Source organism: Pelodiscus sinensis, chromosome 1 (assembly GCF_052426305.1).
Source record: "Pelodiscus sinensis isolate ZL-2025 chromosome 1, ASM5242630v1, whole genome shotgun sequence".
Taxonomy (NCBI): Eukaryota; Metazoa; Chordata; order Testudines; family Trionychidae; genus Pelodiscus; species Pelodiscus sinensis.
The window spans coordinates 331,703,197-331,731,041 of NC_143052.1; the positions used below are offsets into that span (position 1 = coordinate 331,703,197).

General features: G+C 41.3%; 1 protein-coding gene across 3 annotated transcripts in view; it reads left to right on the forward strand.

The window, feature by feature from the left end:
- Positions 1 to 26,271, forward strand: part of NOX4 (NADPH oxidase 4) — a 183,726-nt gene extending 157,455 nt beyond the window's left edge. For all 3 annotated transcript variants that reach the window (XM_075919391.2, XM_006118376.4, XM_075919393.2), the window contains 5 exons: positions 2,512 to 2,631; positions 8,187 to 8,295; positions 9,690 to 9,758; positions 12,746 to 12,846; positions 19,188 to 26,271. In XM_075919391.2, coding sequence (XP_075775506.2) covers positions 2,512 to 2,631; positions 8,187 to 8,295; positions 9,690 to 9,758; positions 12,746 to 12,846; positions 19,188 to 19,308 — 520 coding nt within the window. In that variant the 3' untranslated portion in view covers positions 19,309 to 26,271. The remainder of the gene's footprint in view (positions 1 to 2,511; positions 2,632 to 8,186; positions 8,296 to 9,689; positions 9,759 to 12,745; positions 12,847 to 19,187) is intronic.
- The last annotated feature ends 1,574 nt before the right edge of the window (positions 26,272 to 27,845 follow it).

Genomic DNA, 27,845 nt, shown 5'->3' on the forward strand with positions numbered 1-27,845 from the left:
TGGATACGAGTGATTAGCCTTGGGTCCACATAATGTAATGTAGAGGCTAGAGTCATAGGTTGGGATCCAGGGTTAAACACCTGGGGGTTACAAATGAGCATAGTTCAAGCTAGGGATATAGAATCATGGTTAATTGGGGGGGTGAAGGGGAGACTGCTCCTGGGTACTGGTTAAGCAGTACCTGGGAAGCATAATCTGTTAAGGGTGATGCTTACTGGGTAATGCAGTTAACTGGTTAATGGTTCATATCCTTAGTTCAAGCCCTACATTAATAAAAGCAGGATCTGCTAACACAAGTTCTATTAACCCTGGGTTTGCATTGCTGTCCAGATATATTTTAAAAGTCTCTGGTCTAAATCCCAGTTTGACTAATTATAGTCTGGCTGTATAGGCCCACTGCTATTTCATGTAGATAGCAAATGCTTGTTTACCTTCTCTGTTAAATGTCTTTGTAGTGTTGTAATGGTCCGTTAAGCAACTGCTGTTTTCCACTCGGTATAGATTCGGTAATGTGTGAAGTTATTCATTTATATGGTTGATATATCAGTTGGGTACATTTATTAAGTAACTAGAGAACAATGTTCATAAAATATAAAATGTAGAAACTAAGTTCTGTTTTTACAAGATGTAGCACCCAGCCTGTTTGCTTTTTTTGTCAGCCTGAAAATGAAGTTATCTGTCCATAATTCTACCAGTCAGTTTTTGTGCCATGTTCATCACCATGTCATCTTGGGGGCCTGATTCTGACTAGCACTGGGATTTCATAAAGGTGTTTATGAAGTCACATGGTCAATGTAATAGCTCAACACTTTGAAAAAGAAATTGTGCCATGTTATAGAAGGATGAGTTGCTAACTTGAGAAAATTCACCCAGCTACACCTTTGGTTTTTAGCAATGGCAAAACTAATTATGGATGTATAATGAGAGGCATATATAATAGGTATGATATGGCAAATGAAACATAAACATTATAAATAATAAATTGTAAGGTGGAAAGAGAAAGTCTATAATTTTACTGAAAATGAGGAAATTAAAAATGTAATGTGTTTGTGTTTGAGCGCACTAAAATCAATTAACAAATCAAAATAATAGTTTTCATGGTCGCTTTTTATGAGTCCATTCATAAATGGTTTCTAAAGGATTAATAAATGATTAATAGTTGCTATAAGCATGTCAGAGTTCTGCATAGTTGTAGTGGTCACATGCACATTGCTAGAAGATATTACAGATCTTTATAACCCACGGTTATAAGATACCTGTTCACTTAGGGGATTTAACAACTGTTTAATCACTTATTAAAATAACTAGGAATTATTGATTAACGCTTTCTCAACTAATTTCGTATTTGACCTCAGTATAAAGTCTGACCAATTTGATGTAGAATATTTGTTCTGGGACAGATATTGTAACCTGTTTTCCTAAACAATTATTGTCTGAATAATATATTTAGCTGAACACACAGATGCTGCCTATATAGGATATTCTGGGACTATAAGGGCTAACAACTCCAGTACCTTTACACTTGAGTGCATCACAGTGGTGTTGTTTTATGTTCACTTTGCACAGGGATAAATAACTACCCAAAGTGTAGTGCAATAGAGAACCAAAGTCTTAGCTCTTTTTTCTGTAAGTCCTTCTATTCTGATACTTCTCTTTGGTTTGGTTCCTCTAATAGGAATCAAAAACTGTATCAGATCCATACAATATTAATAAAAAAGATAACCTTAATTTATGTGACACTGATCCACACATTTTGTAGAGTTGTCTGTAATTTTTCTAATGAAGGAGGGGGGAATTTTCAAAGTTGGCACAGAGAGTTAATTGACATTTTAAAAAATTCCTGAATCCCATTTCAGAAGTGATTGTTGAAGCCTACGTTCCATTGACCTTTAAATAGACTTGGCTTCTTAGCGCTTCAGGGACTTTTGAAAATGGGACTTAGGCTCCTAACTGCATAGGCCCTACATGCTGCTCAAAGATGCCTTTGGGAGCAGGGGAACAGCAGGTCTCCATGTGCTGCCAGAACCTGCAGGCACGGCCCCTTCAGCTCCCATTGGCTGGTTTCTGGCCAGTGGGAGCTGTGAGGATGGTGTTGGGGGCATGGCCAGTGTGCAGAGATACACCCCCTCAAGGGGTGTGAACACAGACACATTTTCCTCAGCAACTGGCCACTGTGGGAGCGTGGCAGGCAGGCAACCTGCCTAAGCGCCTTGCTGGGCTGCCTGCAGCACGTTAGGATCCTGGAAGGTTATGGTAGACCAAATCCAGCATGTGGTCTGTATTTTGCCCATCTCTGCTCTAGAGATTTGGTATTCCTAGATTTTTCATAGGTTCCTTTCTGCATCCTTCACCACATGCATTTCCCAGGGAAGGTTTTCAGCTTCTGAATCACAGAAATAATATTTAACTGAGGCTGTTATTATAGAAGTTTTAAATATATTTCACCATTTTAAATTGCATTATATTGTATTTTAATGTGTTTGTTGAAAAGCATTTCTGCTTTTGCTGCAGGGTGTATGTAGATGGTCCTTTTGGGAGCCCCTCTGAAGAATCCTTGAATTACGAGGTTAGCCTCTGTGTGGCTGGAGGCATTGGAGTAACTCCATTTGCATCAATACTGAACACGCTGCTGTACGTGAGCCCAACCCATTTAAAGCCATTTTCCCAGTAATTTCAGTGTTGCATGTTGTAAATCAGCATATGCGTAATTCGTATTCATGTAACACTTTCCTCCTGTGGAGAGAGGAATGGAGAGGAGGATTGAGGTTTGTAAATGAAAATCCCAAATCCATTCATAGGGCTGTTCATGAATTCTGAAAGTGCAATGCTGAAAAGTACCTTAGATGGCACAGTGCTACCTAGAGGCCTTACACACAGAGCTTCCCATCCAGCCACAAGTGAAAACTGAGTTTAAGCTCTGCCTAGTCCAAAGGGGTGTTTTTGTTTTTTTTACAGTCCTAACCTTTCAATTAGAAAACTCCCACTCTGTGTTAGGGCAGGGACAGGGACAGAAAGAACAAGGGTGCTAAGAGTCAGGACAGAAATGCAATTTCCTCGCATGGAGAAGCTTGAGCAGTACCAGTGTGATTTATATTTGTCTCCAACCAATGCTCTTTGCCTATGTCTTAAAGGAATCAGGTATGCAACTCCCATTGGTTTGAAATGGAACCTGGGCACCTAACTCACATAAGCCCCTTTGAAAAGCCTAACCTTAATTGCCTCCAATTCCATTCTATATGCTTTGCTCTATTGCCTAGGAGCTCCAGGCATGGATCAATGCCTCCCTGTGTTAAACACGGTTCTCACACACATAGCAAAGACTGTGCTTCCCCAAAGAGCTTACAGATGCAATAAGCTTACCAAGCATTTTATAGTGCACACACATGAAGCACTTGTTCAGAAGTCAGCTGGTAGCTGGAGTGAAATTAAAACCTTTTACAGCCTGATTTTCAGAGAGGCTGAGCTCACTTAGCTCCCATCGGTTTCAATTGGAGTGAAGGGTGCTTAGCGCTTTTGAAAATCAGGCCGTTATTTGGTAACTCCCAGTGCCTTGTGTAGCCCTCAGAGAATTTAACAGATTCCGTACCAGTTTTCATCTCTGACAGTCCATTGTTCATCATGGAGCAAAGAACTGGACTTGATGACCTTTCGAGGTCTTGATCTTTCAAAAAGGAAGTACCGTTTCCTGAAGCACCTTGTGATTTCCACCAAAAGACTGGAGTGCTGATGTCTGTCCTGACCATTTCTCCCATGGTGGATTATCCCTGACAGTGATGAGCAAAAACGTCACATCGTGACTATGGACCAGCAATAGTCAATGAGGTGTCTGCCTCTATCACCATATTATTAGAGCCAGAGAGAGGCTTGCACAGATACTGTCACAGCAGCGTAGTGTCCAATGAATGTTTTCGATATCAGATAAATGGTACTCTTCCAAACACTGCATGCCATAGCCCAGCCTGACAGTGAACCAATCTTGCACTGCAATATTATACAATAGTCCATGTCAAACTGGCGTTTGCAGCCCCCAGAACATTTTTATAAAAGAATGAAGTGCAGCCCGCTGGCCGCTCGGAGCACATGGCTGAGTGCTTGCGCAGGGCCAGTTGGGCTTCTCACAATCGGCTGGGCACTCTGCAGTAAGCTCTCCAGCAGGCGCTCACAGCTGGCTGCTGTGCTCATGTTGCCTCAGCACCTCAGGCAGCAACGTCGACTCCAGGACCCAGGTATTAGGTTGGGGGGGTGCTGGGAGAGCCTGGCTCTGGGGAAATGGGAAGGCCTTAGGTTGGGGAAGGGGCTGGCTCTGGGGGAGGAGGGAGGCCTTAGGTTGGGAGGGGACTGTGAGTGCCTGGATCTGGGGCAAGGGAGAGGCTTTAGGTTGGGAGCGGGGGGGGGGGCTGAGAATGCCTGGCTCTAGGGGAGAGAAGAGGGATGTTTTGTTAATCTTTTGTTTTTTATTTATTTATTCCCAAATAAAATAACAAAATTTGTTAATTTCATATCAACAAATGTCAATTTTTTGCGTTGCATGAATAATTATATCTTGATGCAAAATCTCAAATTTACAAAGTACAGTAGACTTTCGATAATCCGGAACCTATGGGACCTAGGTGGTGCAGGATTATCAAATATGCTGGACTATCAGCAGGTACTATAAACTGGTTATATATATACTGTATACATTATATACTGTATATAAACTGTTCTTAACCCTTTTTATTGTACATGCTGTATACAGTATACTGTAATGTTTTAGTTTTTTTAAGCCTTTTTTACCCTTTTTGCTCAGTTCAGCTGCTGCTGCTGTTACCTTGTGACTCATTTTTTGCCAAAGCTCACTCACTAGGCTCTTGCCATTTTGATGCTGGACTATCAGGAGTGCCGGACTATTGGAGTTTTACTGTATCTGAAATTTTCACAGAAGCCTGTTCTGTTTGATTAACCATGTTCTATACTTGTTTTTATTTCAACAAAACAAGTTATGCATCATATACAAAATTTAAAAGTACCTTCAATTTATATTTAAATTAAAAATCATGTAAAATTAATTTTAAAATTATTTAATATGAGCAAATAACAATTTTACACATCAAATTATTGTAATATTATACAATATACCTATAAATAATCTATAATAATAAATAACTATGACTTTCCAACAAAGTAAATTTTCTTTGGTAGCCTTGTGACCAGTGTTGGTGCCTTCTGCCTTTGTTTTTTTCTTTTTCTCTCAACAAATCGTCAATCATTTTGGGAACCCTAGGCGGCCCTGAAAGCTATCAGTTTTCATTTGTGCGGCCCTCAGTAGGCTTCAAGTTTGACATGCCTGCTATACAATAACAGCCAGTTTTGCTAGTAATATTTGAGGACATCAGCAATACAGAACACTTGTCTATTGGATGGGTTTCCTGTTGTTTTATGTCCCTTCACAGAAATTAGTTAGGGTGAAAATGGTAATTGTTTGTGTGCAAACTCATCGGGATAGGAAGGCGCAAAGCCTTTTTAGTTAAGGACATGCCGCTGTGGAAGATATTGGGGTATCTTTCAGGACTAGGATTCAGTCTCTCTCTTTTTTTTTCTCCCTTTTGTTTATTTTGATATTGTCTGAGCATTGCAGGGGAGGGGGAGAAGGAGTTCTCAGCTTGGCTCTACTCCACTGAGGTAGCCAATAAATGATGCCTTTTCATTATAAGTCTTTTTCTTTTTTTTTTTTTTTTTTAAAAGAGAGCCAAAAGATTTTTGGCATGAGTATCTATAGATTAATAATTAAATATAAGTAATAGTATCCCATGGCATGCATATCAGTGATGTGGCATGTTGTAGAATAGATACATCTTGTGTAATGATACTGCAAATTTATCATACACCACAATCTACTATAAGTGGAGCCAACAATGTATGTTTGACATGCCTTTCACCTCACATTCACTCATAGGGCAGGCCACAAAACACTGCAGCCTCCCGTTTAGGCTGCCTCATTTCACTAGTATGTGTTTGCTCAAGTCAGAAGTATGAATTTATAAGTGCTAGTCCCCAGTGAATCATCTATATTTTTCAGTTTGTTTACACTGAGACATTTATTTTCTTTTATCATTTCAGAATGCTGCTCTGAAGTAAATGGCTACAGCTTATTGTTTCTGTAATGTACATATGATACTTTATTTGTGATGTCATCCCTTATGGTCAGACCATTACCTCCGTTCTGTTTTCTCTCAGCACAAATAACATGCACAATAAGCAGAAGTAAGAGGACAGTATTGTACATGCAGCAGCTGGTGTTGGGACATTAAGGCTGCTGTTTCCCCCATCCAGACACCCAGGGCTTGAAGCCCAGTATAGCCAGCACTTTTCTGCTGGCTATGGAGAGCCCATGTGAGGGGTCAGAGCTCCCACAACCAGCTGCCATGGAGCATTTTCCCACAGCAGCTCCCTGCAGGCTTGCAGTGGAGGAGTCAGACATGTGGAAAGGGGCAGTGGCATGTCCATTGGGTCTATCAGTTACACAGATGTGTTAGCAAAATGGCCCAGAGGTTAGGGTTGGCAGGTGCCTAGTTTTTGATTGGACAGTCTGGTTGAAAAGGGGACCTGGCAGTGTCTGGTCAGATGTGCAGGTGGGAGGGTACTTGCCCGTCTTCAGTCGGGACCATGTCCATGTCAGGCTGGAGCTCTGGATCAGAGGGTATCTGGTTGGGTGCGGAGGGTGGTGGTGAGGATCCAGCTGAGGAGGAAAGGGAGAGCAACAAGCTGTGGTAGCATAAGAATGAGTGGAACAGGACTTGGAAGAAGAGGTGGGGCACTCAGGGGAAGAGGCAGGGGAGGGGAGGGGAGCAGATCCAGTTGGGAGCAGTTAGAAAGTTGGCAATCCTAATGCTGGTATATGAGGCCATAGTAGCTACTGTAACTCATGTGCAGTAGATGTGGAGCAGCTGTATTGTTGTCCCCCAGGGAAGTGGCATTTGGCCCAATACACAGATCTAATGCTGAGCTTTGGAAGTCCTGAATGCAGCTGTGATGGCCTCCATTTCTTTTTTATCTGAAAATAATGTTAAGGGGAAGGATTCTGCCCTCTAAGGCTATGTCTAGACTGCAAGCCTCTTTCGAAAAAGAGCATCTAGACTACAACCAGCACTTTGGAAAAAGCAAGCCGCTTTTTCGAAAGACAGCACCCAGGCAGTCTGGATGCTCTCTTTCAAAAAAGCGCAGTTTGCATTACATACAGTTTGAAAGAGCACTTTCAAAAAAAAGGCGTTCTTCCTCGTAAAACGAGGTTTTCTGTGGTTGAAGAAAAGTCCGTGTTCTTTTGATTTACTTTCAGAAGAACATGGCAGCAGTCTAGATGCAGGGGAAGTTTTTTTGTTTTTTTTTAAAGGCCACTTTTTTTCGAAAAAACCCTGTAGTCTAGATATACCCTATTTGGCTAAATTACAGGTCAGTGAGAAATAATAACATAAAACCAGCCGTGGCTGATGTAAGAAAAAATCATGCAGACTTGGGTGTTGGTTTTTTTTTTTCAAAATCTATTAATCAGTAGATTTTTTTCATGTTTATTTTCTAGCTGTTTCATTGTGATCATCCCTCTTTTACTCAGTTCATGTTTTGTCATGTTAGGAAACTTGACATGTTTTCTAAACTAAATGCCAAAATGCTATGAACATACTTTATCTATTGAAGGCCTTTGGGGACTCTACCTTTGTCTAGCATAGTGGGACTCTGACCTTGTTTAGGCCTCTGCACTATCATAATATAAATATGAAGTAATAATTGAAATCATCTGGTGCTTGCATTCACCTGCATGCCAAATTTGAACCCCACTTTGCTTTGGAGTTGCATTGTGTGAAGTTTGCATTTGTCAGAAAAAGAACAGTTTGGGGAATGACTCTGCTGTACAATTGCAATAAAGCATGTACTATTTGAAATGCAGAGGCAGCTTTGCTTTTAGATAGTAACTTTCATCTTGGCTGTGATGTCTGAAATCCTGTATATGCAGTCAGTGTGCAGCATGTACTGTAAAGAAAGTGTCCATTCCGTGATTTGAGTTCAGTATGTAAGTCCATTATTTTAGAGTGATTTGGGCATTTCAGTGTGATGGGGGGGGGGGGGGACTCACTTCACAAAATGGAAATTAATATTTGCACAATGAATATAAAGTGTCTTATTTCCCCAAATATATCCTCTTCATTTTAAAGTGATGACTGGCAATGCTACAAGCTCAGAAGACTTTACTTTATTTGGGTGTGCAGGGAAATCCAGTCTTTTCTCTGGTTTGCAGATTTGCTGTGTATGCTGCATAACAAGGTAAAGGGGACAATTACACAGGGTTGGTTTTAAAGGGATACTGACAGTAGCATGCCTGTTTGAATATGTAGATTAATAATAATGTTATTTCCACTAAATATGACTAGGGAAGGCTGGGATTTCAGAGAGACCTGACCAACTTATGTGGTCGGGCAGCAAAATTGCAGATGAAATTTATTGATGATGTGCATGGAGGGACTGGTTCAGAGTCATGTGGGACAAAACCGTGGATGAAATACTGTTTCCCCCTGTTCCCCCCACCCAGAAGTCAATGTCATTGTTGGCAGTGCCTTCAGTGAAGTCAGGATTTTATCACTTTTTTTTCCCTAAAATAGGCAAGGATGTTGGGACAAGCCCTGAAATCAGGGTTATGTGCTCCTTCTTTGGGGCACACAGTGTACTTGCATGGTCAAGAAGCTTCCTAGAAGGGAAAAGAACATCCATCTAGAGCAGTGGTAACCAACCAATAGATCAGGAGCCTCCTGCTTGCTCTGCAGAGTGTGGGAGAGAGAAAGGGGGGCTCTGATATCAGTATCCCTCTCCCCTCCCCCCCCCCCCACTCCTGTACCCTATCTCCATACAGAGAAAAAGGGATGGAAGGAACTTGGCAATGCAAATCTCTGTCACTTTCACACAGTGTGTGTGTGTGTCTGTCATTCTTGCAAACACACACTGTCCTTCACTCTCATCTCCCGACCCAACCCACATACGTGGGTTGTTGTTTTTGCTTCTTTTACTGCTTGCAAAGTGTTAGTTTTGTACATTTCATAATTTTCATCTCTCACTTACACTTAGATTAAATCCTTTGAGTAGTGAGTTCTAAAATGCCTAACCTGTCATGACTGGACTAATTATCCCTGTGGTAATTGCTGCTCCTGGAAGGCCTTGGAGAAGGGGTGGAGCAGGGATGGGGCCTCAAAGAAGGGGTGGGAAGAAAGTGGGGCAAGGGCGGGAAGGAAGTGGGGCAAGGGTATTTGGGTTTGAGGTAGATCTTACATTGCTCTTAAATTGAAAAAGTGATCTTGAGGTTAAAAAGGTTGGTGACCACTGCTCTAGGGAGTCTGGGTGCATCGTTTCCTTTGGAGAGAAGTGAAAGCCCAGTTCATCTGACGAGCAGACTGAAGGGGGGCAGAGTGTTTATGGGAGCTGGAAGTCATCTCTTTTTCTCAAAACAGAGGTCGGGTAGATTTTTAAACTATTCTTAAGTCTTTTTTTAAAAAGAATGTGTGCACATATCCTGGGATGTGAGGGAGCTTTTGGGTGATGTCATTTTCATTAAAGTGGCCACTGAATCTGCTGTGAAGTTCAAACTTAAGCAAGATAGTGGACAAGAGCAATGACATTCTTATATAAGAAGAGTATTTATTCACTTGATGTTTTCCTGATCCTCCCAGCTTTGGCAGGAAAATCGTCCAGACTACATAAACATCCAGCTGTACCTCAGTCAAACAGATGGGATACAGGTATGTGGCTAAATGCTGTTTGTAAACCTAACTAGACCTTGTGGTTGGGGACCACACAAGCTGCCAGTTAAGCATAAAGTGGAATAATTGCAGATGGGTTAAACAGCGAATAGGGCCTAATTCTCTCAGTGGAACTGCATCACAAGTCCAGTCCCACAGTACTAGTCAACTGAAGTCTGGTAGCATTCAGTTGATTATCAAAGGGCAGAGATCCAGATCTCCCTCTTCTAGGAAAGAGGTCCTTCCAGGCCAGACTACAGACTAAACAGTTGGCAGGGCTTTATGGGAAACTTGCATCATTACTGGACTGAGGATCAGGCTGGGCTAGGTGGAATAATTCTAGCTCCAAACTCTTGAAAGTCAAGCACATTGTGAGAAATGTGCTATTTTTAAAAATCCCTGTTCCTTTCTTTTTGTTTTGGTTTTGTCTGAAGAAGTCAAACTTTGTAAAGTATAGCAGTCAGAAAATGTACTGAACTATTCTTTATCAGATGGTGGCGTATGCCAGTGTAGAGAGTTGGATTCATTTTCCATTGGCTGGAAGGAACCCTGTGTGGCCAATTATACTTGGGTGTGGTGATCTGCATTTTGCTTCCTTTTTGTACTGATATAGTACAGATACAAGGGCCTGATTCTTCAGATGGTTCAAGCACATGAAGACAGGATAAAATAGAGAGTTTTGATGAGAACTATAGCCTAGTATACAGGGCTTATTGCTAGATTCCAGCTAAATAATCTACCAGTAATAATTCTGAAGAAGTCTTCCAAATACTCACTGCTAGTTTCAAATAACTGGACAGGATATCTCTACTGGCATGGGATAATCCAATATATTATTGACAGGTAAGAAATGACTAGGTTCAAGTGAAAACATCCAAGGTAAAGCAGAATGTTAATGAAATGCATCTTAGAATATTTATTTGTACTGACTAGCTATTGAATTTACAATAAAACTTTTTTTTATGGCTGTTTGGTAGAAAAGGTGTTATCAAGTATAGAACTGTATACTACAAGGGCTAAATTTTGTCTTCAGTTACACTGGCATACATCCAGTTTTGGAATAGCTACTCCAGATGCCTCAAAGGAGCACGGCATGTAATTCTCCATTGCCTTGCAACTTGTGCTGTTATTGACACCGATCCAAAGTGACTGCTGCCAAACCAGAATAGTGTCACATTTTACTCATTTCTGCACTGATGTAAATGAGTGATGCAAGATACAGGATAACAGAGACTCAAGTCAATTTTCTTTTTTCAGAAAATGCTTTCATATGTGGTAAACTGGTTTAAGCTTAGAAAGTACTTTTGTATTAGTATAATAGATTGTTTAGATCATTTGATTATGGGGTGAATGTGGAAAATCAGATCAGATATAATTCTTCTCCAACCACATGTTACATTACATTAGAACAGTAAAACAAGGAGCACTAATGCAATGCAGGAAAAATAGGTTTGGCTACATAAAGAGCTCAGCTGGGATTTTTAGAGAGTTAGAATTGCTAGAAGAATATTGGCGTGTAGTCAACCTGTGGAACTCCTTGCCAGAGGAGGCTGTGAAGGCTAGGACTATAACAGAGTTTAAAGAGAAGCTAGATAATTTCATGGAGGTTAGGTACATAAAAGGCTATTAGCCAGGGGTTAAAATGGTGTCCTTGGCCTCTGTTTGTCAGAGGCTGGAGAGAGATGGCAGGAGACAAATCGCTTGATCATTGTCTTCAGTCCACCCTCTCTGGGGCACCTGGTGCTGGCCACTGTCGGCAGATAGGATACTGGGCTAGAAGGACCTTTGGTCTGACCCAGTACAGCCGTTCTTATGTTCTTATGGGTTCAATCTAAGGACCCAGCTTTGGTGCTTGATACTGTTGATACTGTTCAGAGCTCTGGTTGCCAGATGGTCTCCCCAAAAATACCGGACACCCGGTATTTTTGGTCGAGCAAAAAAAGAAAGGAACGCAGGATAAGTGGCGATCACAACCCCGCCTCCCAGCTGGGACTCCGCAGAAACCTGGCGGGGACGGAGCCGCCCACATCAGGCTTCCGTCCAGTGCCTAGCCGGAAAATTCAGAGAATACTGGACACTGCACATGTCTGGTATTGTCTGATTTTTATTTATTTTTTTTTTACCGGGCAGAGGGCTCAAATACCAAACTGTCTGGTAGAATACTGGACACCTGGCAACCCTATTCAGAGCAAATGTTAACCTATCATCTCAAGGTTTCCCTTCTCACTTTCTCAACTTCGATTATCGTAAGTGTTACTTGCACCAATAGTAAGTAATTGAGTGTTAATGGATAACCGGTTACTTGGTATTCAAGGAGCAGCCCCCTGCCTGCAGCCCACCAGGTCCCTGTGCAGGGCCAGAAGCAGGCAGCCCCGTGGGGAAGTGGCCAGCCCAGCAGGGAATCAGCCCCAGAAGCTCTGCTGGCACCGTGAGGGGCTGCCACCTCTGGCCCTGTAGCCAGAAGTGCCTGGACCGGAGCAACATCCTTCTCCCCACTCAGCTCCAAGCCATATTTAATCATTTATCCATTTAAACATAACATGTAACTAGTTAACTAATGAAATGGTATTTGACATCCCTAGTGGGCAAAAATACTTCAGACAGAAATGTAATTTTTTTCCTATATGGACAGTGTTCCTTTAAGGGTAGCTGTGAAGGCAGATTAGGGAGTGAGTAATGAAAATATAACTATTACCCGATATATTAATTGGCAAATTGATTTAAAAAGTAATTCAGAGACTAATAAGCAGTTATGTAAAAGACAGCACTGAGTCCTAAAGATAGCTGTTCAACAGGCAGGGAGCGAAGGCATTGATGTATAGAAATGGCTGCAATTTAAGTGTTACCGTTTTGTTACTTACTTCAGTTTTTACATTTCAGCTATTTGGTAAACCAGCAAGGGCATGTACAAGACCAGTAGGGAAGCTCTGAGTGAGGTGTAACTATTTACAAAACTGCACAGTGACTTTATTTATTGTTTCTCACAGAAAACTATTGGGGAAAAATATCAAGTCCTGAATTCAAGACTTTTGATTGGACGACCTCATTGGAAACTCCTTTTTGATGAAATAGCCAAGTGTAACAGACAGTAAGTACCAATCTTGATGGGTTGTGCTACAGTTTGAGGGATGGGAATTGTATATGTTTAATAAACAGCTCTATTTATATGGAAATGACTTTGGGGTTTATCTTATCATGTAACATTCAAACTAGCGATGTTGATATTATCTAATGTGTTGCAGTTGTGAGATGCAATGTAAAATAAAACCTTTCAGTTTGAGCAATCAGAGCAGTTCATCTCCTGCGACTAAACTGTTCAATGGCCCAGGCAATAAAAATTGTATTTCTGTGTCTCTACACAAAGATTGTGAATGTTTTAATCCTTTGCGGCAATCAGTATCTACTTTGCAACAGATGCCAGTTTTATGGTGAAAGATGAAATTGGTGTTTTGTGCAGTTACTTTTACGATTTATAGTTTGACTGATAGAAATGCAACAGTAAGACACTGTTCCTATCCTGCTGTGTTATGTCTTTATTCAGAGAATATATTTTCTTTGGGAGGTACCAGTGCTATTTTTTATTGAGAGCCGATTCTGTAATCGGTGCAGTACAAAGCAGAGCTTACAGTCTAAACAAGGCAGATGTAGAATAAATGAGATACACACCAAATTATTGACCCACCTCTTCTGGATTTAATTGAAACCAGCTGTTTAAACATAGTGTCAATGAGACTGGTTTCTGAGGATTAACTCTTGGGAATAACTGAGCCCCAGCACATCTTATTGATCTCAGTGTGAGTGCTTGGTTTGTGGTATCTCTCGGGGTCAGGACCTAAGATATGATCTATACACTGTGGTGCTAATCTTGCTGTTTCACCAGAGTAGCAAAGTGCCCCCCACAGTGGAGCCATGCTCCTTGTTAGGGAGTTAATGTAATGCAAATCAGTATATATTAATACCACTCAGTACTGTGCAGGAAGGAAGGCAGGAACTGGGGCCTAGCTAGAGATGTGTACTCCCTTTGCAACCAGGGGAGTAGCTCCGGGCTGTCCTGTTTTTTTTATGTTGCAGGGAGATAGGGGCATGCCAGAAGAGATGGGGGAAGAATGTGGGAGGGGTTGATCCTGTAATCACAGCCTCCTGCATAGTTTGGAGAATCTTAACCCTGTGAGTGTCATTCTTATTTCTTTCTTAATCTTTTACCCATTGGCTGTGTCTAGAATGGCAAGTTTTTCTGGAAAACCAGCCGCTTTTCCGGAAAAACTTGCCAGCTGTCTACACTGGCCGCTTGAATTTCCGGAAAAGCACTGACAATCTCCTGTAAGATTGTCAGTGCTTTTCCGGAAATATTATGCTGCTCCCGTTCGGGCAAAAGTCTTTTTCCAAAAGACTTTTGCGCAAAAGGGCCAGTGTAGACAGCACAGTACTGTTTTCCGCAAAAAAGCCCTGATCGCAAAAATGGCGATTGGGTCTTTTTTGCGGAAAACCACGTCTAGATTGGCCACGGACGCTTTTCTGCAAAAAGTGCTTTTGCAGAAAAGCATCCTGCCAATCTAGACGCACTTTTCCAAAAATGCTTTTAACAGAAAACTTTTCCGTTAAAAGCATTTTCAGAAAATCATGCCAGTGTAGACGTAGCCATTCTGTTTTTAAACAACCAGAATAATGTGAACTACCCTTCTTTCTCTTGTGAGATTCTTGCAAAGCCAAATGCACGTCACTTTCAAGACATTTTTTATTATTTTTCCTGTCTACTTTTCATCTCCTCGCTCCTGGTTAAATCCTCAAGAACCCCTTTTCCTTAGTCATTGTATCTCTGAGGTGCTCATCCCCTTGATTTCTAAGTAGCATATCTTGAATTACCTCAGTAATGCCTCTGCATCCTTGGCTGTGTACATCTTTCAGATTATTTGTAGACTTTTAGGATGCTCTTCCTCAGACCATATTACCCCTTTGCTAAGTCTGTATATTTGTTATGTAAGGCCACCATCCTGTAGACACTTTAGTTATGTGCTCTGTTTAGATAAGGACAGAAAAGTTCCATTAAGTTTTATGGAACTACCAGCTGCAAATTCTGTTTCAATAACTCACCCTATTTCAGTTTTTCACCTCTCCTACCTTTTATTGCTTCTCCTTCTTCTTCCCATTTTCCAGTAACTCCCTCTGAATGGCCCTGGTGTAATATTCACACCAGTAAATAAAGGCAAGTCAAAGAGTGCCTCTTTTAGCCCAACAAGTCTGGCATTAGCATTTGGGATTTCAGACGAGTTTGCAGACACACAGGTTTGTAGTCCTGGTTTGGTGACAGGTATTTCCCAGTTTTTTTTATTTTATATTTCTAGAAAACAAAGAGCAGGTTAGACAAACACCAGTCAGGAATGGTCTAGATAATTCTTGAGCTTGCCTAATGCAGGGGACTGGATTAGATGACCTCTTGAGTTGCCTTCCAATTGATTCGATGGCTCTGGCTACTAAAAGTCCTACATAAATATGCAACTAGAGATGCTCTCATCTGTTCAGCCATATTGTTCGTTTTGGTTGCTTGAGTTACAGATGGAGAAAGCTCATATAAGGCCTGCTAGAACATAATAGTTCTGTGCACTAACAGTTTAATGCATCCAGCATTGAGTTCATATTTTTGTAGCTGAACTAAGAGGAGCAAAAGTGCACCATCTACTGTTGATATTTTATACCACATCTACAATCCCATGTATTCACACTGGAACAATTCATAGCATATGTTATGAATCCTGTTTTCAGGATTTTCATGTAATCTATTTATAACCACCCTTTTTTGTGGTTCTTGTATCAACAGAATAAAAACATGCTATTTACTTTTGAGATATTATCATAGCTTTTGAATTTTGCTGGAACCAAATGGCCCATGCTTCTTATACTGCCGAGAATGAACTAGATAGGAGAAACAAAAACAAGGAGGGAAAAAGGGTATGTAAAATAAGACACATTTTCTCCATGCTGGAGAAGAAAATCCTCTAAAAGGAATAAACAACATGGTTTAGAATCATAAAATCTCAAGTTCTAGCTGTGGCTCTTATTCTATTGCCAGTCATGTCATCTCTTCCTCAATTACGCCATGTGTAAAATGGGAATAATTATGCTTACCCTCCTCCTTGCCTCACAGGAATGTTCTGTGGTTTGATGGATTAGTATTTGCATAACATTTTGAAAATAGAATGCACTATAATTCACTATATCAGTGCTAACATTTACTTGGAAGGATGGCCTAATGGTTAGGGCACTGACATGCTTGGGACTTAAGAGACCTGAATTCAATTTCTGGCTCAGCCGCAGACTTCCTGTGTGACCTTGGGCAAGACAGTTAACCTCTCTTTGACTCAGTTTCTTGCTCTAAAATGCTCCCTATCGGTTAATGATTGTGTGGGGCTGAGATACTATGGTGATTATGGTCATGTAAGTACCTAGAATGACAGTGATACTGTATTAGTTACTCAGCAACTCGGTGTACTTAATTAAATCAATGGAAAAAAACATTTAATAACATTAGGGTTTGTATTAAATACACAATAAGAAAAAAGAAGATTCAAAGCTTACTTGCTCTTCTCCTCCTCTGCAACAGCACAAATTGTCTCATTTTCAGAAGTGTTTGGCATGAATAAACCCTTGGAGAACAGTAGCCAATAATTTGATCAGAACATCTAGAAATCAGGCCACTTATTTTTGCTCCCATTGTGAATAGAGTAATACCGGAGCATTATGGCAATGGAAATCAGTGTAAATACACAACAGTAGGAAGGGGGCGCTGAATGTGTGGGTAACACGGTAAACTATATGTGAATTATGGAAGCAGTATTGTAATGCATCTGCACAAGGCCTTCGTTGTGGATGCCCACGCAACCATATTTGTGACATTTCCTGACTTTTGCAATACTAATATTCGCTTCTCTTAGTTGTATGAAGTCAGTTGCCACCTATTATTCAAGTTGCATAATTATGGATTTGGCTGGCTAACTTTAGATATCTAAATTTAAAAGTGTGGACCAAAGACTTTTTTGTATAATAAATATTCTTCTTTCAATGGCAGATAGTTCCATAATTTTGTCAGTACCCATAGATTATACTTTAATTTTTCTCATCAGTGCAGTTTAGGAGATTAGGCAATTAACTGCCACCGGAAAAAGTGGCTGTGCAGGCAGGATGTGGGGACTCGGAGCCCTGAGAGGCTATCTCCTGCTCCACCTCCTCCTGCCACCGCCTCAGCCACCATGGCTGCCAGAGCTGAACTTCTGTGAACAGCCAGGTTGAGCTCTGACAGCCACTGTGCCCAATAGCCAGCAGTTCATGGACTGACATTGGTCCATGCGCTGGTGGTTGGCAAACGCTGACTTACAGTATAATTTTATTTTAACTTCCTCCAGACTATATTGCTCTAATTTGTTTAAGTGAATGTCATGTGGGACTATGTTGAAAGCCTTACTGAAATCAAGATATATCACAGCTACTGTTTCCTTCTATTCACTTGGCCAGTAACTCTGTCAAGGAAGGAAATTAGGTTGGTTTGGCACAGTTTGTTCTTGATAGATCCTTGCTGAATATTTCGTATAACCCAATTTTTTTCCAGGTGCTTACAGATTGGTAGTTTATTAATTTGTTGCAGTATCTGTCCAGGTATCCAATCTAGGCTGATGGTGTATATTTTTTGTTCCCCTTTTTTAAAATGGGTATTAAGCTTTCCCCTCACTAGTCTTTTTGGACCTCTCCTCTCCTCTGGGAATTCTCAAAGATCATTGCTAGCAGTTCCAAGATGGCTTCAGCTAGTTCCTTAAATTCCTTGGAATTAATTTTATCAGGTCCTGCAGATTTCTCTAAATATTTTAACCTGTTCCTTACTTATTTCATAATATTATATTTATAATAATCTACTATATATTTTAGAGAGTGTTTTTGTCTGTCTGTTCAAGAACTTTTCCTAAATGGTAAGAGCTAGGACCACCAAATTCGTATACAGCTTCCTCTTACCATAATTTAAAGCAATGTACAGGTTTGGTTTTGCCAGGAAAATGGGATGTACTTCGAATGGGATTGCTTCCCATAAAACCATACAGAAAAGAAACAGAATCACCAGACTGGTGAAAGGGACTGGCTGGAGGCCAGGACTGCCCCAGTCCCGAGCCTCCCATTCCCCAGGTGCCCTTCAGGGAGGGTGGAGTCTGAGGCGCCCCTTCTGTCCCGCCAGATTTGTACAGAGATGTTGGTGGCTGTTCCCCTTTGAAACTGTAAGGGAGAGAGGGGAAAGTGCACAAACATCATTTAGTTAAGGACCCAATCTACATTGGGTAAACTTAGTCCCATTTTCGTTACATTTATATTCTTTTTTTTTGTCTTTTTGTCTGTCCCCCAAACTGTGCCAAGGGATTAAATCAGATAGGATTACATTTTCAGCAGTGACAAGTAGCTGTGGATCAAATCTCACTAACTTAAATTACCCCCTCTCCTCCAAAAAAGCACACAAACTCCAACCTATAGTAGAAGAACATTAAGGTTTCATGGGTGAGCACTCAAAAGCGAGGAAATGTCATGAATAAGGTTTCATGTGCCTCCTTTCCTCCTTCCCTCTCTGCGTGTGCATTGCAATATAGTCTTCCATTTTGTTCAATGGGATCTGAATCTGGAGCATGTTCAGCAGTCCATTCTGAAGGTGCTACTTCAATGATTCAGTTACCATAAATCCAGTTTAACTGGCATTAATTGAAGACAATGCAATAAACTAATTTATAGCTGCCTTTTTTTTCTGGAGTGATGCAAAATAGCTGGAGTACATCCGTGAATCTAGGCTCATGATTTTTACCACAGATTAAGGGAAGGGGCATATTCTGGTTTTGGTTCTCATAAGCCTCTGACATGCATAGAAGGAGGGCAGAATTTCTGTCTAAATGTTTAAATCAAGAACATTACGGAAATAAAGGCATTCTGGTACTGCTAGAAGTAATGCATGATCTGGTGGTAGTGCTTCCTTTTAATTAGAGTATTGAATCCTAATAGACTTGATTGTGATTCCAGTGTGGTATAAATGAAAAGTTACACTAATGAAATAATTGAAGCAGCACAAATTTTTATAGTGAGGTTGATTAACCAGTGGAACACATTACCAATTGGAATGGTGGATTCTTCATCTCTTCATATCTTCAAATTAAGCCCACATGCCTTTTTGGAAGATGTGTATTGATCAAACACAAGTAAATGCACTCAGTACAGGGGCAACTGGGTGAAAATTCTGATTGCCACACCTGCTATACAAGAGGTCAGATTAAATGAACTAATGGTCCTTTCTGGTCTTAAAATATATTGTGTAATTCTGTGGCAAGTGAGTTTAGAATCTGGTTCTATGTACCTTTAGACAGGACTCTTGATTTATCTGTCATGTGGTGACTCACTTTTTATTCTTGATAGGAAAACAGTTGGCGTTTTCTATTGTGGACCAAATGAAATCTCCAAGGTACTCCACAAATTAAGCAACAGCAACAACTCCTATGGGACAAGGTTTGAATACAATAAAGAATCCTTCAGCTGAAAGTCTATGGGACTGACAGGACTCTATGGAAGAAAGAAGTGCAATTATTTTTTGTAAGACTTCAGAGTCAGAGCTTTGTGTTAAGCACACACAATGTACCAAAGAGTAGCAGGTTCTTATTTATGAATATTTAAAACTCTGAAACAGGGAGAGTTGAGCAGAGTACCAAGCCACATCAAGTGTTTATGCTCAAAGCCAAAAGGGCTCAAAGAATATTTGTTATGTTGGAAGGGATGATTCATTTATCAATGTATAAATTACTGGTAATTTTAAAAAAACAGGGAAATGCATAGTTGCTTTTATGGCTGATTCAAAAACAATCTATGGAATGTCTGAAATTTCTCCACTTCAGCTTGCTAACCTCAGTCCTCTGAAAATGGGACTGGTTAAATACCAGATTGATCAGAATTAAAAATGCTTTGCAAGACAGACTCTTTACTGGCACATAAATGAAATGGTTTTGAAATGGAGAAACTCCAGGCAAAAATATTAAATGATTTAAATATTGCAGATTGGGATTCTGCATATAAGATTATTCTCCCTAGCTGCCTCCATACTGAGTACTGTCTGGTAGGGCTATATGTGGAGGGTGCACCCCGGAGTGTGGGAAAGTGAGTGCAACCCTATGAAAGCTCCAGGCCGAATCCTATGGTAGTATAAATTTACAAGTGATGTGGAAATTGACCCAAGAGGATACACGGTAAACTGATATAACTTGCCCCAGGTTGACACGGAGAGGGTTTTCAGGAAGTGTATGATATATGCACATAGCTAGAGTTAGATCAGGAAAAGCAACTAGAAGCAGAAGGTAAGGTCGAATTTTGCTGCTGTATCCCCAAGTCAGCATGGACGTCACAGACCCTTTGCGCACACAACTGCAGGATGAATGAGTTCAAGCTGCACTTTTTAGGTTGCTGTTGCATTTACAACTCATGCACTCTAGAGTGTCTCAAGCTCACTCCAACCTCTCAGATGACTTAGTGGAGTGATGCTGAATGACACCGATATAACTGAGAGAACTGGGGCACATGTGTCATTGTCATCAACATTTTCTAATATAGGTAAGAATTAGCCTTAATTGCTGTGACTTTTTGCTTCGTGTGTGCTAATGGGAAGCCTAGCCCGGTCTACAGAATAATATTATTGTTTTTCTTTCCCAGAGCTTTTGAATAGCTTTTCAAATGTCTCTTCTACCACTCATTCCCAACCTATGCACAATAACTGCGGGAAATCAGAACTCAGTGGTCCCGAGGGCCAATATTCCCCCTGTTCCATTACTTTGATCTCCTTTATTTCTTCTCTAATCCTCCCCAGTTCTGTTTCCTCATGGTAAAGTTCTGCTCTGAGGATAATAGGGAACTAAAGATGTACAAAATCAGGGTCTCATCCTTAGCTGGCACAGATCAGTATAGTTCCATTGATTTGAATAGAACATCATTAATTTATACCAGCTACTCTGGCCCATAATCCTCACACACTGCTCAAGAGCATCACCTCTGCAATGTTTGTGGCATACACTGAAGCCGGAGGGTGTCAGTGCCCCTCATAAGGAAGTGAGTTTTGCCCCCGAAAGCTCATGATACTATGTGAATATATATTTGTTAGTCTCTAAGGTGCTACAGGACTACTCGTTACTCATAACTGTGGCTTTCCTATATGTTAGCACGTTGCACTTTGATTTACTTTATGGCTCCCAACTCAGCTTTTTTTTATCACCAGGGCTTTTTAATTTTCAGCACACAGAAGTGGCCCTGTACTGGTGTCTGATAATATAAAGGTCTGCATGACGAAGGGTGTATTCTTTCAGTAGCTCATATATTGGCTTGCTGTGTGTGTGACAAGTGAAAATGAGTTTGGTCTCTGCTTTTGCAGCTGCTGCTCAGGAGACGCCTTGACTGGCATAGTAGGACTGAAGGGTCTTGGCAGAGAAGTGTGGAAAAAATTGCCTGGCACTTGTCTGTGCCACAAATAGACAAATGCCCCCAACCCTTGACTTTACTTATCTTGAAGTGAATGAAGAGGGAGGGAGGATGGTTGTGTTCAGATTGGCTGGGATTTGCAATGGAACCTAAAAGAGTTAGGTGCCCAAATCCAATTGAAGTTCAATGGCAGACTAAATCCCACCCACTAATTTCTGGGCCTAATTCACTAAACGATGTGTAGATTACTAGAATTTCAAGGCCAGAAGGGACCATTCAGCTAATCAGACCTTCTGCAGATAGTTTCCACAATGTAAAACTGGAGAATGAGACTTTGTATTAATAATTTATTTTTCTATTGCCATCTGTTTTAGCTCAATAGTAAACACAATGCTGCCAGCAGTCTGTGTAATCAAGAGATATTGTCTTACACAAGGGACGCAGGCTTGTGGTTTAGTTTATGACAAGTGATATCATACCTGCATTTGTTAACCCCAAGCAGTGATATACTGGTCATTCTTCTATTGCTTTAGGTTCTATAGCAACTACCTACAAAAATGTTTGTGGTAGCTTGCTTCCTCTCTGGCATGCAAAAAGCAACACTTTTTGAGATTGACACAGCTCCACTACAAGGGTTGTCTTATTATTAAAAGACTAATGAACTGTCCTCTTGATCCAAATGGTAGGAGAAACTGAACTTATAAATTTTAGGAAACTAGTGTATAGAAGTGAATTAATTAAACTCTTGGCTTAGACTTCTATCTAAACCATTGTTTTTTCTGATCTTGCAAGGGGGAAAGGGAGCATCACTTCGCTTCTTTCTATCTCAGTTTGCCCATCTATAACATTGGGTTAATATCTACCTCAAAGGGGTTTTGTGAGGCTTAAATTATGTTTTTGATGGCAGCGCTGCAACAAAAGGTGTGATGCAATGGTTTTGTATTTTTATTTGAATTATTTTTGTGGTGCTCCTTCAGTCTGAGTACTCTCTCTATAGTGTGGTGTGAATTGAAGAGGAGGCTCAAAGCCTGAATGACTTTGCTTTCCTTGAGGCATGTGTTTGACAGCAGCAAAAAGATGAAGAGATAGGGATTGTGACACCGAAATCTAGCTTTGTTGACTTTAGTAGCAGCAAATGTTGTTGACAAATAGATCTTTCTGGAGGCTGCACTGCGCACTGTGCTTTAGAGTGCACAGACTGGCAAAAACCAGTGCAGTGCCCTTCTCCTACACAGCATTTTCACCCTTAAGCCAAGAAGTTATAAAAAATAACAATAAATGCCAGGAAAGTCAGTGGATGCTGACAACATTTAATTTCACATTTACGGATCAGCCACATTTACATAACTGAATGTCTCTTTGTGCTTTGAAACATGCCATATAAGCCAGGCTGTCAGCAGCTCCCTACTGTTAGGGAGAATCCCTCTGGATATTGCACCACTTCTTGCTTGATGCTTCACAAAGCAGCCAACCCACTAGCATTCTCTCAGCAGGTGCCTTTTCCTGTCTGCCTGATGTATCACCAATGGTCCAGTGCTTTTGTTTTTGTGCATTTCAGATGGCAGGAGCTCATCTCACCCCATGATCGAGGCGCGCGCGCACACACACACACACACACGAGTTGCTGAGTGTGGTGCAGAAGACTAATGCAATATTTACATTGATGGCTACTGATACTCACATCAGTAATCCCGGAGACTTTACTGTGACTGCTTGTGAGAAAGTACTCATCCTTGTGACTAGGAGTTGTATAATTGCACCTGCATGGGGTCAACTGGGGATCTGGTAGGGCTGGTAAAGGTTGAAATTCCTCTGTGCCATTTGCAGGCCTATTCCTGTGTTGCAGTGCCACACTTCCACAGGCATTCTTTCAGTCCCCATGCTAATACTAGGGGCTGCTTCTCCTAAGGATAATTGGATCTGGATAGTCAACATCCTGTGGCCTGTTCACAAATCTTTCACAGCCACCTATTTGGGGCTAGCATGGAGACCCCTTCCATAGCTCACAGGGCGTGCAGCCACACACACGGTCTTTAGCACTATCCCACTATAGAAGTTTTGTAGAGATCCTTGCCTAGAGGCTTTCTGCAGTTTGGTTGAGTTTCAGCTCTCATGTGCAATGGGGGCATCCTCAGTGAGGGAGAAGAGCTAAAGGTGAATGTTGGCATAAGAGCAAAGGGCTGTCAACCAGCCATGAGTACATTCAGGCTGGAAATTAGAAGGTTTCCAACTATCAGAGGAGTGAGGTTCTGGAACAGCCTTCCAATAGGAGTTGCTGCCAGAAATCTAACTGACTTTAAGATGGAGCTTGCTAACGTAATGCTGGCAGGTGGTACCAAACCTGGAAGCTTTGCAGCTTAGTGCATGAGACTTTACCACTTGAGCTAAAAACCAGCTGCCTCTCATCTACAGCTGTAGTGCACACACATTCTCTATCTCTGTAAATAGCCTAAGTGCCACTACATGGGACTGAACCATGCCCAGTAGGTGTGTGGGTTACACTTACATTTATTAATGGGATTATATGATGGTTTCCTGCAAGAGCAGGGTCTGGACTGGATGACTCGGGAGCTCCCATCTGGTCCTATGTTGATGATTTGCATGTCTCTTTTTAGTAGACCTGCCTTGAAAGCAGCCACTTCTGATCTCATGCTGACATAACCCAATGGGCTTCACTAGACTATCTCTAGATTCACATCTGGCACAAACAAGAACAGAATTCATTTCATGGCTTTAAATCCTACTAGCATGTGAATGGAAGGAGAATAGCCAACTATAGGAGTTGGGTGGGAAAGGGTTGATAGCAGAAAAGGCCGCTTTAAAAAAAAAATCACAGGAATAAAGGTTTAGTAGGAGGGTTGTTCTCCACGCTGCAGCCTTAGAGCAAAACCTGTATTCTGAGAGAGCTAACCAATCAGGATGGTTTTAAACCAAAAGCCATTGTTGAAGAAACCTGCAGGAAACTAAGAAGTTGTTGCCAGTAGCAGCCAAGGAACAAGAAGACACTGTTATTAAAAAGCAAGGTTTATTTGTAACAAAATAACTTGTAGGCGGATTAATTTCTACCTCGGCAGAGCAAGCAGTCATTTCATATGCATGTCAGCATGATTTAAGAAAAAGCTGGATCTGCTCCTCTGTAGATTATACATCCCATTTTACTACCAGTTCTTTTTTTTTTCTCCCCACAAATTAAAGGCACCATTTTTAAAAGAGTTCAACACTACAGTTTAGAAGCTAATGAAAATGTCTCAGGCTTGCAAACTGAACTGACCTTTCCGCTAATGGAGGTGCATTTTGCATGGGTTTGTACGCACCAATTGGGAAGCTTCCACTATGCTCTGAATTGTAATATTGAATCTGATTTTCCTCTGGTGTAAATCAGGAGCAATAAGCTGCCATGAGGTTTCTGTCAAGATGCATTGATGAAAGAACATGTCACTAAAATGGTCCCCATATGAGCCTAATCCATCAAGGAGCTGAGCCAAAATCCTGGAGGTTTTAAAGATCTGCCGCTAAAGCTGAGGGTTCTAAATGCCATGAGTTGGTCAGAATCAGGCCCTGGGACACCATTCACTGGCTCAATGTGCGCAACACTTTGTCATGCACAGAGGTTACAAGCAGGAAACACTCTTTCTTCAGGTGCTTATACTCATGTTAATTAGTAATCACTGCTGTATTAGTTCCTTTGCCTGCCTTGTAGCACTGAGGGGTGCAGTTACAGTCTTACAGAAATCCATCACATGATGTGCTGAGTACATGATGGGCCCACTTCTGAACACCCCTCAGTTTCTGTGATCTTCAATGGGCACAGACATAGCTTAGTGCTTTGGGGAGTGGGAGCCACTGACCTCAGCAGAGCTATGACAGCGGATGCCAGTGGAGGATACACAGTATTATAATGGAGGAGGTGGTGAAAGCCACAAATCAAATGACAGCCTGGCTTTTAGCAGAGACATTGAAAGTCTGAGCACAGGACCATGTCAAATTTCAATAAAATCACCCACATGCAACAGAAGTTCATCCCTCTGTGCCTCCTGCGAAATCTTACCATCCCCCGACCAGAGATGTATACCTTTTGCTTGGTGGTTTGTAATAATCCTAGCCAGGGGAGAGAGAAGCAGGAGAGCTATGAAATAATCCTGAAGCTGCAGGTAAATGGTGTCATAATACATTAATCAAATGATCCATCAAGAAAAAAGCTCTGTAACTAGGAGGGAGGGAGAAGGATATGGGATAGATAGGAAATAATTAGACCCAGGGACCAGTCATGATGGGGAAGGGAATTTTTCCCTGTTTTACCAAGCTCCATAGGTATCATTTCCATTGTCAAATAAGGTGCAGATATTTTATCTCAAGGATTGTGAACTAATGCTTGTAAAGAAAACCTTTCCTATGCAAAAATCAGAGTTAAAATACCAGCACTCAGAGGAAATCTGGAATAATTTAGTAAATGCCTTAGAAGTATGTAGTACATTTGAAATACAAATACCACTGGCTAGTTCTAATTTACCATTTTTAACAGGCTGTATCAGCATCTGTCTTCTGTATTTTATTTTTGGAGCCTTTTTAACTCTTCCTTGACACACTGTTTGCAAGCACAGCCCTGCTCTCTGACTATAAGTGGTACTGACAGTTTGATAAATAAATCTTGGGGTAGTTGCTGTTGACCTTAGGTAAGGACAAACTTGAGAAGAAATGTTACATAAGTGTCTACTGTACAGAGCAACACTGAGGGGATAAAAGCTGCTGCATTGCTTCTGGTGTACCAGTAGCACATTAGAATTCTGTCATTGCAAGGTCACAGTTAGTCTTATATTCCTCCACCCCAGGGAAGAATTTTAGAGGGGAAAAAGAGTGAGAACCTTCTCACAGTGGAAAAATGTAACCAAGAATATATTAACCTATATCAGAACATTTATTTCAGCTGGAAACACAGTATCAGTTCTTTCAGGGATGTACAATCCTTTCCTGGGTCAGAGCAGACTTGTTTGCCTGTTAGAAATGTAACACTTGCTTTGAACAACATAAATAAAGGATACCAGCATTGTCTGCTGCCATTAATAATCCCCGAGAAAGGCAAAAGACCTGAGTTGCACTCAATGCAGGAGGAACAGAAATGTTGCACATCCTTCTTTCTAAACTCCCAGGAAGAGGCAAGCTATAGACAGAAAAACATAGCAACTTGGAAGAGGAGTACAGCAGCTATGTGAGTAAACCCAGTCAGGATTTTTTCCAAAACATGTTTTTCTTCGGGAAATGTTGATTTATCAAAACGAACGCTGTGAGTGGAAGTGTTCAGATTTTGACAATTTCCTCAGGACCAGACTGGAAATTCATATTTCTAGCAACACAAGGTTCCATTCTTTGTCCTCTTCCTATGGCGTTACCCTTCCTAAGATGCACCATCTCTGCTCCAAGTTTAGATCTGATCTCAGCTGAAACACTGCCTTTAAAAAGTAAGCATTTCTAAAGGGGTGTGTGGAATCTCTAGTAGGATTATCAAAAGCACCTAGGTACCTAACAGCCATTGAAAACCTGTAGGAGTTGGATGCTTAATTCCCTTTAGTCTTCTTTGAAAATTCTAACCTTCAGGGCTCTGGTTGTGAACCCATTTACCATTGTGGGCTGCATATGCATCAATCGATGTATTGTGTGGGCTGCATCCACACAATATATGTGTATACTACCTGTGTGGCCCTGAGGATGTCACATGAACCTGTGTTGTGTGCTGATTAGGCCACAGGTTGAGAACCATTGCTTCAGGGTATGTTTCAGTGTCCAATGAACAACTGAAAATATGCATCTTTAACAGCAGCTAAAATGTCTGGAGATCTCTCAAGATAATTCCCACCCACCATGCAGCCAGAGATTCCCCTGCACTGTGCAGGGAAATTCCATTTCCCAAGATGTGGAGATTCTCAGCTTCAACCCCATACCCATGCCTTCATGCAGCTCTCTCCCCTCCCAGGCCTGACCCTTTTTTATATGCCTGATCCAGGGTCCCCTGAAATCAGTGGGAGTTTCTCATTCACTTTAGTAGGTGTTGGCTCAATTCCTATGTACGAGTCCCTGGAGAGTGCCTTTTGTGTGTCCCGGTGACAGGAGAGAGAGCCCCAGAAGGGTATCTGTTCAGAAAGGAGGAGAACCACCTGCACAGACTTCCTGTCCCAGCCTTGGGGAGGAGAGCCATTCCTATTAAGTCTTCTCCATCCTTGGTCAGCATCAGAATACAGCATGATGTAATGCCTGTACTTTCACCCCAGACATTAGGCCCTGAACGACACTTGGTACTGAATGACAAATGTGCTTGGTTCCATTATGCACCCTCTTTCCATATAGCCCCCCAGTTTATATACTAATTCATTCCTCCTTTGACCATTGAAGTATTTCCCCTATCTTCAGTTCAGATAACTTGGGGACGCATAGTCGACAAAGAGGAAAAAAAGGGGGTTGTGCTGTCACGCAACCCTACTACCTGCCCATAAGCTCTGCTCAGTGTCTTGCAAAGGAGGCACTCGGACTGTGGGGACACACTAGAAGAAGTCAGTGTTTTCACTGAAGTGTTGGCTGCAGCCAGGGGGTTCTTCCAGGCAAATGATGAATGTGTTGCTGGAACTC